This window comes from Macaca nemestrina, chromosome 4, assembly GCF_043159975.1.
Source record: "Macaca nemestrina isolate mMacNem1 chromosome 4, mMacNem.hap1, whole genome shotgun sequence".
Taxonomy (NCBI): Eukaryota; Metazoa; Chordata; class Mammalia; order Primates; family Cercopithecidae; genus Macaca; species Macaca nemestrina.
The window spans coordinates 89,747,273-89,761,142 of NC_092128.1; the positions used below are offsets into that span (position 1 = coordinate 89,747,273).

Sequence of the window (13,870 nt, forward strand, 5' to 3'; positions counted from 1 at the left end):
GTAACTTCTTAAGAAGCAACTTTTTAAATATTCCACACAGACCCTTTTAGAATTTTCTTTTTTGGTAACAATAAATAATGAAGACTTAATGATTATCATTATTTTTAAAAGGATGCTTTAAAAATTTTTGATTGCCATCCTATGGATAAAATCTTTCTTTTAATGTTTTGGATTTGTTATAAAAATGCTAAGCTACTACTTTATTTGTCAACACTTTTATTTAGAGATGCATTGAAATCTTGGCTTTTTTTCTTATAAATCTGTAAGATAACATGGCCAAATATTTCATTTGTTTGCATAAACAGCTATGGTTTAAACATAGCATTTTTTCCTAATGTGAAAGTAACTCATTATAGAATCCTGGCAAGTAGGTAAACATTGTGAAGAAGAAAATGAAAACCACCGCCTATTATTCCGCTACCTAGAGAGAAGCATCATCCAAATATTGTTTCCTTCTGGTAGCAAAGGCATAACTGTGCATTTGTGTGGCAACACGATTTTATGCATGTTAGACAACAAAGGGACAAATCTAAATTATTAAGTAATGTCTCAAAGTGTTTATTATTTACAGGTCAATTTTACCTCCTTTATTTTTTAACCTTTGCTAATTCTGTAAGGAACGCCATTTTTTTTTCATGGTTTACACCTGAAACCACAGCTTCACAAAAGTGTATTTAAATCAGCAGTTGCAAAATTAACAAATCACAGAGCTCAGACGCAAACTCAATTCACCCAGCATCTCATATCCCAGTAATCTTCCCACGACAATCCAACTACCTCATGTATTTGGATTCCTGCTACAATTTATTCTATTGACTAAATTAAAAGTCATTCTAAAAGTTTGCCTTAAAACACCCTCAAAGTGTTACTAAATTAAGGTTAAATCTCAAGTATAAATTTTCAAGCAATTAGTTTTGGTTTTGCTTGCGCAGAACACCCCGCAGATGATGCCGAATAAAAACTATTTACACACTACCATAGTGCATTTCTTGTAAAAATATTGGGTCTGTAGCAACGATTTGTTAATCAAATTCAGAATTTGATTTGAAATGCCTCCGGCAGGCAGCCAATCCAGTTATGAAAGAACAGAAGCAAAAACCAGAGCCCTAGTGAGTCTCCTCCAGAAGCTAGCTGGGTCCTTTGCTCTCATTAGCAAACTGGTTCCATAGGAAATCACAGCAATTGCTCCTAAAATAAAATATCATAGTTAATTTTTCAATAAATTATTGAACTGTATTAGACACAAAACATATACATTTTGGAATCTAGAGTTATAAAATATTCTGACATGTTTTAATATAAACAGGAACATTTCCAATGATTGCTTGGATCGAAAATGTTTTTCCCCTTGACATTTGTTTATACTTCCTAGGAAAGAAATTCTATTTATGGATAACTGAATAACACAAATAAACATTAGAGAGAGCTGAAAAATCAGCTTTGATTATGCATGAAAATCTACAATGTCATTGTGTACTCTTATGCCGTATTCTGATTGCCTGTTTATTTTTACAGAACTGCTGGTGAGCCTATGGAAGAGGAGCCAGCCTTGTGAAGTGCCAAGTCCCCCTCTGATATTTCCTGTGTGTGACATCATTGTGTATCCCCCCACCCCAGCACCCTCAGACATGTCTTGTCTGCTGCCTGGGTGGCACAGATTCAATGGAACATAAACACTGGGCACAAAATTCTGAACAGCAGCTTCACTTGTTCTTTGGATGGACTTGAAAGGGCATTAAAGATTCCTTAAACGTAACCGCTGTGATTCTAGAGTTACAGTAAACCACGATTGGAAGAAACTGCTTCCAGCATGCTTTTAATATGCTGGATGACCCACTCCTAGACACCAAGTTTGAACTAGAAACATTCAGTACAGCACTAGATATTGTTAATTTCAGAAGCTATGACAGCCAGTGAAATTTTGGGCAAAACCTGAGGGGTATTCATTCCTGACATTCTGATCAGCTTTTTTTGGGTAATTTTTTTTTTTTTCAAACAGTCTTGTTTACAGGATTTGCTTTTACTATGAACGGATAGTAATTCCACCCAGAATGTAATGTTTCTTGTTTGTTTGTTTTGTTTTGTTAGGGTTTTTTTTTTCTAAACTTTAACACACAGTTCAACTCTTCCTAGTAAAAGTTCAAGATGGAGGCACTAGCATGAGGCTTTTTTCAGTGGAATAAACCACACTGTATCTCAAAGTCCAAATGCCAAAGGAACCTCACACACTGTTTGTAATGGTGCAATATTTTATATCACTTTTTTTTAATGTCCATAATATCTTTGTGTTCTCACACACAGGCGATTTGCAATTTTGCAACTGTGTTGGAGAATGAAGTCGCCCCACCTCCCAGCCCCGCATACATCCCTTGTTCTTATGACAGTAGGTCTGAGCAAATGTTCCACCAAGCATTTTCAGTGTCTTTGAAAAGCATGTAACCTTTCAAAGGTGGTCTTAATTTGTTGCAAATCTATCAAGGACTTATTCACTCACCTTTATTTTTCTGCCCTCTGTCAATTTCTTTCTTCTTACCTTTCATCATTCGTTCCTACCTTTAGAAAAACTGAAGATTACCCATAATCTCCCCTATTACTTGAGGGCCTTGACTATTTAGATTATTTTGTTTATTTTCCAGGTTAACACAGTTGTTTTGTCTGATTGCATTTTATTAACTGTGAAGCTGTTCACACGAATATCACTTAAGCAACATTGCTCAATTTTCTATGTGTTTGAAATGTGTTAACAAAGGCACTGCTTATTTGTAGTCACCTTGAATTGACTTAACCTAGAAGTTGTGCCTTCATGTGAAAAAAAAAACAAAAACAAAAAACAGCCTTTAAACAAGTTGCCTTAGTGTCAAAGGTTAAAAATAAAGGACATTTATTTCTGAGATTAAAAGTAACTTACTAAATATAAGTAGGTTATCCTCCTACCTCCTAAAATTCTATTTCAACATATAACTGAAACACCTAAAGATATTGAGGTAGAATATCTCACAGTATTTAATATCTGACAATGCTTTTGAAAAAGTTGATGTTTCTTTTTATATATTTTTCTAACTCAAAGGATATATTAAAGCCATAAGTGAAGATTGTCATGCTTTTATTCAGAAATCTGAAAGAAACCTTAATTAAAACAAGGTTTTAGGGAAGGCCATGATATGAAAGATATGGAACAATGTGGTTTTAGTTAGAGAGGACTCTAACCTGTAAATCAAAGATGAAAGATTTCACTCAAGTAGAATTATATAACTCCCTTTGTTATACAGTCAGACCATATTTTTCATGCATTTGGTTTTTTTAGGATTACCATTTTAATTTTAAAGACTTTTATTACATATACAAAAATGGCTCAATACTTGGTTTAACATCTTAGAAATTTGAGACACCCTTTGAAATAGGAAATCTGAAATGGAATGTAACTTAGTATTAGGTAAAAATTGCTTTCATTGCATACGGGCAAATTCAATCTAGATTCATAGTAGTAATCAATTTTTTATAAATTTTATTTTCATGATATTTTCAGAGAAATTCATACCAATCATATTTGCTAGCTTATGTTATTTTGCAGTGATTGCTTGAGGATATTTACTTAAAAAAATAGGAGAGCCAAAGGCTTAACAAAAGACTCTCCCCCATTTTAAAAAGGAAACTCATGTTTTAATTAGAAAAATAATCGTGTAGTTTTAAAATCAACTTCATAATTATAAATTTCTGTCATTACTTTTTAGTCCTCCTAGATATTTTTTAGATGTTGAATAGGAAAATAAAACAGTGTAATGCAAATATACTAATTTACTGAAGTTTCCTACAACAGTTTAGCCACATGTTTATGCCAAGCCATTAATCTGATATAGCCAAATCACTAGGACATCTCCATGGTTATTTAGATTTAAAACTTGACACATTAATGAGTTAATCACACATTCTCCCATGTGACACCATACCCAATAGGTTGCACTTAGAATCTTTCAGATACCTGGAGAAGCAAATGAACTATGGAGAGGATTATTCACAGCTGAATGTAGCTGTAAGAACAGAATGCCAGTGCTTTTTGATTATACCGTTACAAGATGGAGCATAGCCCTGAGGGACAGAATAGAGGCTTTCAGAAAATATCAACACTTCTTTTGAAATAGACCAGCACTTTTTGAAAGGGTAGTTTCACTTGATATAGTTTTTCTTCACTTACAGGTTTAAATTTTATTGCTCACAATTGTTCTGAATGAGAGGCTAGAAGAGTATTATCAATTTTGCATCTCTTTGTGATCCTTACTTTGAAGAAAATCACATAGGCTCTCTCACAGTCTCATGATATCTCATATAGGTGAATAAAAATGATTTTTCATAAATCTAGTAAATAATACTAGGAGTTTAATAAACTGTCAAACATAGGTATAAAAAGAAGTCTTAAATATTAATTTTTCCCAGTTGTATAATTTGGGGCTGGATATTAAACTAAAAAACACAGTTCATTTTACTAAACAGTAACCAAAATGGACTCAAAACCAGAGGCTATGTTACCATTGCTTCGTAAATGGAAAGAACATTTTGAGATGAACTATCTTTAAATATTTTAACAAGTTCATAATATCAATAGTGGGGCTGGAAGTCAGCTTTGGAGAAAATAGAGATATTTGTGAAAAAATGACTACAAATCACATTTCCGTTATCAATCCTGGGGATGGAAATCTTGCCTTCAGTTTTTACTCCAGCTCTACATGACACTCTCACTAACCTCTCACTGACAACATGATGGCCTTGAAAGCAGGGCATCTCCTCCCACAAAGGCTTCAGAAATTACAGGACTGGTCTCTCTTAATAGTTCAGTCCTGCTTTATTTCCAAAGGTCATTTATAAAGCCTTGTGGATTTACTGGGTTTCTTTACAGACTCCATATGGAAGTAAAATAGAATGATCATTTGGAAAGTCTCCTGGGAAAAAATTCCTCTTCAACCAGCATTTTAAAACTTTTGAGACAGAGTTTTGTTCTTGGTGCCCAGGCTGCAGTGTAATGGTGCGATCTTGGCTCACTGCAACCTCTGCTGCCCAGGTTCAAGCAATTCTCCTGCCTCAGCCTCCCGAGTAGCTGGGATTACAGGCATGCGCACCATACCTGGCTAATTTTTGTATTTTTAGTAGAGACGGGGTTTCTCCATGTTGGTCAGGTTGGTCTCAAACTCCCAACCTCAGGTGATCCACCCGCCTCAGGCTCCCAAAGTGCTGAAATTACAGGCGTGAGCCACTGCGCCTGGCCAAACTTATTGTCTTAATGCCAGCATTTATGTTTAGAATAATTAATTTGAATATTTCTTAGTATTTCTCTGTTGAATGTTTATTCTCAACTTATCTCAATGAAAGAAATATTAAAAGTCTTATAGCCCCAAAAGAAACAAGCCAAACTTTTACCGTCTTAAAAGTGATTCACTCTGAACTTGAAATGACTCTGTCGGTGTCTGACATTGTCATTTCTAGTGGCATGTATCTTAACATTCTTTTCCTGCTTCAGGAATGAATTCACTTGTCCTGCTGAGAAAATAAGGGGAAAACAAGATAGAAGTAGAAAACCACACACCTGTTCAACTATTTTCATAAAGATGGCGTTTTTCACTTTCAAAGAAATGAAAACCAGATGGCCTATGCTAAGAAGTGAAGGCATTTAGTTGTCTTCAAAACTGATCAGCATGGTCGTGATCATCATCAAATTTCTTGTGTTCCCAAAGGCCACTATTATAGTACAGTCTCCAGCAGTATTTTGTACAATGTGCTGCCTTTGGAATGAAATATTATAATGTATCTTGTCACCTTCATCAACACCACCATTAAATATGTAAGTTCCTATGTGTGGCTTCTTTTTCTGGGCATATTTGCATCAAAAATCATAGCCCTTGCCTCCTTGCTTGCTTTTACTCCATTAAATGCTTTTTGAAGCACAGCATGATTGTCAAGTGGCCAGAGGATGATATTTGTAAGTGAACAAGGTATACTCACACATGCTATACTCATACTACATAACTTAATTTCTCCAAATCAACTGCAGTCCATTTTATCTATGATATTCCTAGCTTCGTATAATGCTTTTGTAAAATACATTAAATACAATTGAGTCAGTTATTACTATGCTGGAAATAACTAGGTCAGACAATTAAACCTAAGACTTCTGATCTGGGGCTGTTTGGACTTGATCCAATGATAAGGTAATGAGGTTGTTGCAATTTCTCAAACCATCTTAATTCTCAAACTGAAACATTTAGCAAATACATGGTGAATCTGGTGTAAACTTATAATATTTCTAACAAATAATGTTCTTTCAACTCTTCTCTACTTTTTCTGCCTAACAGTCTATACCAAATTGCCCATATCTAAGCAATCAAAAGTTTCTGAAATCTCTACATTATGTTTCCTTAGTAGAAATGACCTTGACAACTTATTTTCTGAGATACCACTAGGCCTACTGTCTTTCATGCCATTTTGTATAAACACTCTGATAGACACTCTGTCTGTCTTTTGTTTTTCATCTCTTTTCAAGAGCCACTTGACTTTTTCGAATATTCTTAAAAGATAGATTTAGTTATTGTATTTTGGTCTACAATTTTGGACTTGGCAGTTTGTTTTACTAAGCAGAATTATTCTTTTTGTTTCAAACATAGTTTGCCATCATTCTTGCTACTCCCTAATCATGTTGTGCTAGTTACTGTGTAGAGAAAATTGTACATATATTACCTTGTCCTTTGGAAGATGTCTTTGAGTCAAACCCACAAGCATGAACTCTCACCTGAAGGAAAACTGGCAAAGGAGAAACTGTAAATCAATATGTTTTGAAAGGAAGAGATTTCCAGACTTAAAAAAAAAAATTGGAATCCTTTCATTTTTTTGTTTAGGCCTTAGGCACAATAGAAGCAAATGTTGCAATGTCAAATATAATAGGGAGAGTTCAATGTTTCCTGGGACATTGTGGCCATGTCTTGAATCCCCTTCTTGGAGCTGGCATTTTATGACAATTCATAGAGATCTTGCAGCAATATTGGGCTATTGGTTTTATTAACTTAAAATTCAACAGAAATGGAGTCATTTTTAAAAAACAAAGAATTAAGAATTGCAAAATCTGAAGTGGAATGGCACTTTCTTGGGTATGTAAGGGTTGATTTTGGATAAAACTCCCCATTTGTTCTTCCTACACTTTAATAGTCTCAAATTCTTTCTGGGGAAGCAACGTCAGTGTCTACCTCCACAATAACTATGATATAGGAAATTGCCCTTTCAGTGGTTTCTAGGTATAACAAACAAGCCGTTAAAAATGAGTGACCATTTTGTAGGTTACAGCCTTAGCAGTCTGTGTCATTTGAAAGCAAATGTCCTGATATTTTTAAATAAGGTAGGCAGGGCAGGCAGGAAACCAATATTTATTACTTTTGTGATTAAACACTCTAGACCAGGCTTGTTGATGTGTATGCCAATAATCTAGAATTTTTGGCTTAGTGTAAAATAAAAATGTCTTTTCTATTGTGGTCTGATATCTGTTTCTGTAATAAGATCAGTTTGTTGTCCTCTGTGCACCAGTGGTTTTGCCCTTAATTTTTTTTGGCTAGCATCACCAAGATCTGTCATCCAGAGCTGCTGAGAAAAATACATGTTGCCAAACTTTTCTTAAAATTGTGCTGCCAGTGGTATTTTCCCAGATGTGAAAAATAATAATCTAATAAAGGATTAATACCTAATAACAATATCATTGTTGAACATGCTCATGGAATGTCCACCTTCTTCTGATTCCTTTTTTGTATTTGAAAATGCAATGGTGTTTTCCAAATTATCGTTGATGTTGTTAATGTCATGACTCTCCTTTGAAGAGAATAAAAGATTCCCCTTTGTTTTGTGTTTTCTACTGAATTAGATTTTCCTCTAGTCCTATGTGAATAAAAGCTATTTGAAATAAAAGTGTTCTTATTTTTCTATGTCCTTGGTGCCTACCATTAGACTCTGGATAGCAAATATTTGACGAATATTTGTTGGATAAACAAAATATTATGAATCATGAATTACCATAAAATGTACAATTCCATTTTCAAAAAAAAAAAAAAAGATTTACTTGTGACTAAATCTCCCTTACACTAACGTGAAAATTCACAAAAGAAGAAGTAAATTAAAACAGAGTTGCTATTTGATTGTAGTTTGATGGTTAGAATAAAGAACAATAATAACTACCAATGATAAAGTACCTGCCATGTGCCTGTCACTCTACCAAACACTGTACCTGAATGATATTTAACCATCACATGAACCCTGCATCATTGGTGTTATTAGTCTAATTTAGAGATGAGAACATCAAGCATTGAAAAGGTTAACGCATTGTTACAGTGAGAGCAGGATTTGACCCTTATCTACATGTATCTATCTCTAAAGTCTATCCTCTCCAGATGTGTGTATGACACATCAAAGATGACATACTAAAGATATTCTTTGACTAAAAAACTATGATTAACCTTCAGAACAGACTGTATGCTCAGTCTTTGCTAAGTTTTTTTAAGTCATTTAAATGGATCTGGTAATTGTGGCTAGATTTGTACAGTAAGTACAAGTTAAAAAGTTGTTGTTTCTATTCCTATATCAACAACTTTCTCTAATCTGGCCAAGAACCCTAAGATATCTTTAGAGCACATACTCCAAAAACTGTTTAAATATTCCAAGACCAATACTTATTTTTGTATTTTATAACCCCCTGCAATGTTTAACATTTTAAAATGTAACTGTTTCCAATGGACAATGGTTTGGGTTCCTTCTGGGAAAAGATAGTAATATTTTGTCTAACAAAAGGCAAACTTGAGATGGAGTAGGTGGGTAGACTGGGTTTCAATGGCAAACACCTTTGGTTTAATCAGATTTGTCAAATGGCAACTGTTACTTTGTGGTTCTTTGTTTCATTTAAGTTTCCATGGTAAAAAGCGAACAATTGAAGAAGTGGAGCCTATGTTTAAAAAGTAAGAATGAATGTCATATTGTTATTTTAAAAGAGTAGTTTGTAGTTGAAAAAGGAAGCCTAAAGAATATCTTTCACTACTTAACACTTCTGTGGTGCTTTAGGGTTATTGAACCCAAAATATTTCCAAATATAGTAATTACCCCTCAACTTTGTAATACCAATAGGCTATGCAAATTCCTAGGTCCTCCAGGTTGACCATAAATAGATAATTCCCTTCATGTCCTAATAATTACTTTGGAAAAGACTGACCGCTGTTCTTTCAAATGTCCTAAGAAAAGGAAAGTAAGATTCAGGAAAAGAGATGAAAAGATTAATGAATTCCTTCTGTAATCTTTAAAAAAAAACTGGAGAAATAAGAGGATTTTTAAAAAGATTACATGCACCTTAGACCAAATCAAATTTAAAGGTCTTAGTGTATCTAGAAAAGGTATTATTAACTCCATAATGAAAGCTTATACATTTAAAATATAATGCCATATATATTTTGTTCTAAAAAATATTTTTTCCAAAAGAAATAAGGTTTAAAAACTTAAGATGTGATAAAGTGAATCAATTTAATGGTATAATAAAAAGTACATCTTTTAATAAGTTAATTATATATTGATGAAGATTTATTCATAACCAAATGTGAAGACTTTACATCCATGTAAAATGAGGTTGTTTCTTTTAAGAATGTGTATTTTTAGTGCACAATTTTTATTTTTTCTCCTTTGTTAAACAGGTTTTGTTTTGGTTGTTTTATTTATTCTAAAAATAAAAATATTAATAGTTATTTACCACTTACCCTGTGCTCTTGTTTAAATCTCACAACGAACCCATGAGAGGGGTAATTTAATGGATGAGTAAATTACAATTTAAATGCCAGAACAAAGCTCATCTTCTTTACTGCTATCCAACTAGTGCATACAATGTAATCAACATTCACTGACAGCCTGCAATATGTCCTAAGTATTCAGTACTTGTTCTCAGAATAGCATGGAAAATAGCAAGAAAATTGGCAATATAACTATATAAAGGAAATGAAAATTTCATTAAATCTCCATCTGATATAACTACAAAAGAAATATTACCACAAAATAGGTTTGGCTTTAGAATCATGTGATACTAAGACTGTCTAAAAAATATGACCTCTCTTTTTTCTTCATAAAATTATAATAGGGAGGCAGAGATACAATAGATTTAAGAAACGTGTGGTCTAAATTACATATAATTATATTCATGGAAAGATTTGGGCACAGCCCTATCAAGAAAGTCGATATGATTAGAATATTTGTTCAAGTCCCTTTCATCCCTGAGGTCTACCAGATCAACATTCAATTAAGAAGATGTAATGTTAAGATGTATAAAGACAAGAGATTAATTTTTTAAAAATGTTTTTGTATTATACTTTTAAGTTCTAGGGTACATGTGCACAATGTGCAGGTTTGTTACATGTATATACATGTGCCCTGTTGGTGTGTTGCCCCCTTTAACTTGTCATTTACATTAGGTATATCTCCCAATGCTATCCCTCCCCACCTCCCCGCACCCCACGACACGCCCTGGTGTGTGATGTTCCCCATGACAGGAGATTAATTTTGTAGAAATCCTTTAAAAAAAAAAAAAAAAACTTAGAAATTGCTTTCTAAATTCCAGTCATTTGCTTTTCTCCCATTATTTTGTTTTAAAAAATTAGTTGCTTATAATTTCTGGAAAGACATGTCCCCAACAGTCAAATTCTTTAATAACCAATTTGGCTTTACTTCATTGCTCCTTAATAAAGCATAATTTCCAAACTCTTCTACTTTTCAAAGCACTGATCTTGATAAGCAGTATTTTTAATTCTTTCATCAGACCCCAAATCCTGATAGGCTGTAACACCCTCAATCAGGCAGATTGTACTTAGAGGTGGTCTCTGGGCCATTAATGCTGTGCTACCATTTTGAAGTTTTAATTTTCCTATTTTAAAATCCAGCCTGTGTTTAACCAGATACATTCGAACTTCTTTTTCATGGTTACATACAGTGCCCTTTCTCCCACTAGACTATTAAATTTAGCTCAGAAGTCCCAAACAGCCAAAAACACTGCTTTGCAATTAGTACATATTTATAAAGGATGGCTAGATGCTATAAAGTAGTCATTTCTTGTCACTAATTCTTTTAAGCTCAATGGAAAGTGGATGGAAAAGTATATGGCGCCCCATATAATAATCTGTGTTAAAAACTCAGTGTCATTGGTGTTGAGATCAAACCAAGTCAGATGTTTACAGCTTTAAGAAACAATTTTGGCCAGGCACGGTGGCTCACGCCTGTAATCCCAGCACTTTGGGAGACCAAGGTGGGTGGATCACCAGGTCAGGAGTGCGAGAACAGCCTGACCAACATGGAGAAACCCCGTCTCTACTAAAAATACATGGTGTTGCATGCCTGTAATCTCAGCTACTTGAGAGGCTGAGGCAGGAGAATTGCTTGAAACCGGGAGGTGGAGGTTGCAGTGAGCTGAGATCACTCCATTGCACTCCAGCCTGGGCAACAAAAGTGGAACTCCATCTCAAAAAAAAGAAAAGAAACAATTTTAAAAGCAGATAAGTGTACAAATCTTGTTTATACTCTAACAATATTCAAGTTTAGTAGATGTATTCCCAGAGTATTTCCAGAGAAGAGAATGAAGGCCTGGGAATCCAGACTTTTAGTTTCCAGCCCTATTTCTACAACAGCCTCGCTTGTGACATTTGGCAAGTTCATTATCTTCTCATAGCCTTAATTTCTTTGTTATTTCCTATTTAATGATTTGAAAGTTATACACCCAACTTTTGTTATTAAAAAATATACATTATATGTCTATTATTTTACTCACACTAGTCAAATGCAGCATTGACTTAAAAGTCAGTTTTCTTAACTACACATGTCTACTCTCCACTTGCAGAAAATAAGGACCACAAATTGTATTGAGTCCTACATATTCTATTTTATCCTATATCTCATTATTGCCTTGCATTTAGTTTCACTTTATTTTTAAACCTTGATTTTATTTAGAGCAATTATTGATATATATGTGTGACCATTTACATAAAACCAGTTATAATAATACAAAGGTTGTCAATAAGTATTGCCAATATCTTTGCTCAATAATTTTGGTTACACCTCATTTCTTTCTTCTTTCAGGATGGGAGTGATTAACTTTCTTCTAGCTTGCCTGTCTGAGATGAATTTATTTTTTATTTTTTGGCCTCACTCTTGAATGATCATGACTGGGTATAGAATTCTAGATTGCCAATTATCTTTTTCTCAGCACTGTGATAACATCATTTTATTGTACACTTGCCTCTACTTTCACTGCCAAGATGCCTGTAATTGCTTAATAATTGTTTCTTTGAAAATAATCTTTTTTCTCTTGGCATTTTAAGATCCTCTCTGTGAGCAAGTGTGACTCCGTGTGTGTGCGTATGTGTGCGTGTGTGTGTGTGCGTGTGTGTGTGTAAGCTGCAAGGGACTGACTGTGTTTCCCAAATGTAAAAATTTCATTATTTCCTGTATTCTGGAAAATTCTAAGTTATCTATGTTTGATAATAGCTCCCCTAGTCTTCTATTCCATTTTTTCCTAATTCTTGTTAGATAGAACTCTTGTTAGATACACACTGATAAGCCTTACTCTATACTTTATGTCATTAAACTTGTCTTTTACATTTTCCACTGCATTGTCTCTTTATGGTGTCTTTGAATAATTTCCTCTAAAACTGCAGGTCTAATTTTATGCATTTTTATACTATAAATTTTAATTTTCAAAAACACTATTCATTTTTAAAGATGTACTTAAATTTTAAATATTCCACTATTCTAGTGTCTTATTTCTTTATTGCTTAGATTTCTTACTCTATATTTTAATAATTTTCTACACATTTAGTTTACAGTCTCTATCAGAGTTCTCTGTGATCTCATACTCAAGCACTTGCTTATATTAATTTGGTTACTCCTCTAAAACTATTTTATCATGAGCTAAGTTTTAGTAGGGCTTTTATCTGTGAGAATAACATGTTATCTGGATTGAAGACATATCCCTCTCAGGTAGTTTTTTATTTCCTTCTGACAGGCATTTCAGTAGTTTTACTACCTAGGATCACTTTAATGCTTGTTATTACTATTTTGCTTATGGATTATTTGGCCATATGACTAATATAAATTTAAATTTAAAAATCTACATCCAGGCTTAACAATCTCAGAAGAAACTTTTTATACCCATCCAGTCTCCACAAAGAAACAACCAACTTCCTCGTCATTCTGTCGTCAGTGGGAAGACATTTTTTCATTCTACTCTCCCACCTGGAAGCAGCCTTTCAAGGTTCCTGGTCAATTGTGAATGCCTGTGATAGGATGAGCTTCTCAGTTTCAATTATCTATCTCAAGAAGTCCAAGAGTTCATCTTCTGTCTTTATGTAGGTATTAAAACATAAACCCTTGGGTTACTTACACTGGCAACTTATTCTCCACAACCCCATCCCAAGCCAATGACAGCATCAACTCTCCCACATGCCACTTTCTTTTTCAGTGTCTTCTTCCTTCCTGGTATTTCTAGCACTGAATTTAGCTATGCATTTAAAAGAATATTCCACTCAGCATCTCTTGAACATTATGGCAGGGGTGTTGCAGTTTATCCAGTCTTTCACATTGATGAGAATTGCAAGTGACCTCAGTCTCCAGCCATGAAAGGACATCTCTAGGGTTCTCTTTAGCTCTGTTATTCTGCAAATTCTTCATATGTATAAAATTGACACTTTAGCTTCTGAAACTGCTAGTCATTCCATTACTTGAAAGAGCTCTTCATTGTGGATAACGGGCAGCCAGTGCCTTAACAGTTTTTGACAAACTGAAAATGATTAAAAAGTTTGCAGGCTGCTTCCGTAGAGAAATTACAAAT

General features: G+C 34.0%; 1 protein-coding gene across 32 annotated transcripts in view; it reads left to right on the forward strand.

The window, feature by feature from the left end:
* The window catches only part of LOC105475646 (histone deacetylase 9), a 919,991-nt gene extending 912,056 nt beyond the window's left edge, over positions 1 to 7,935 (forward strand). For 29 of the 32 annotated variants that reach the window (XM_071094019.1, XM_071094020.1, XM_071094022.1 and 26 more), the window contains one exon: positions 1,516 to 1,756. In XM_071094019.1, coding sequence (XP_070950120.1) covers positions 1,516 to 1,555 — 40 coding nt within the window. In that variant the 3' untranslated portion in view covers positions 1,556 to 1,756. Of the gene's footprint in view, positions 1 to 1,515 lie in introns of all 32 variants that reach the window. The other 3 variants (XM_011731094.3, XM_024790924.2, XM_071094039.1) reach the window with 1 other exon arrangement.
* The last annotated feature ends 5,935 nt before the right edge of the window (positions 7,936 to 13,870 follow it).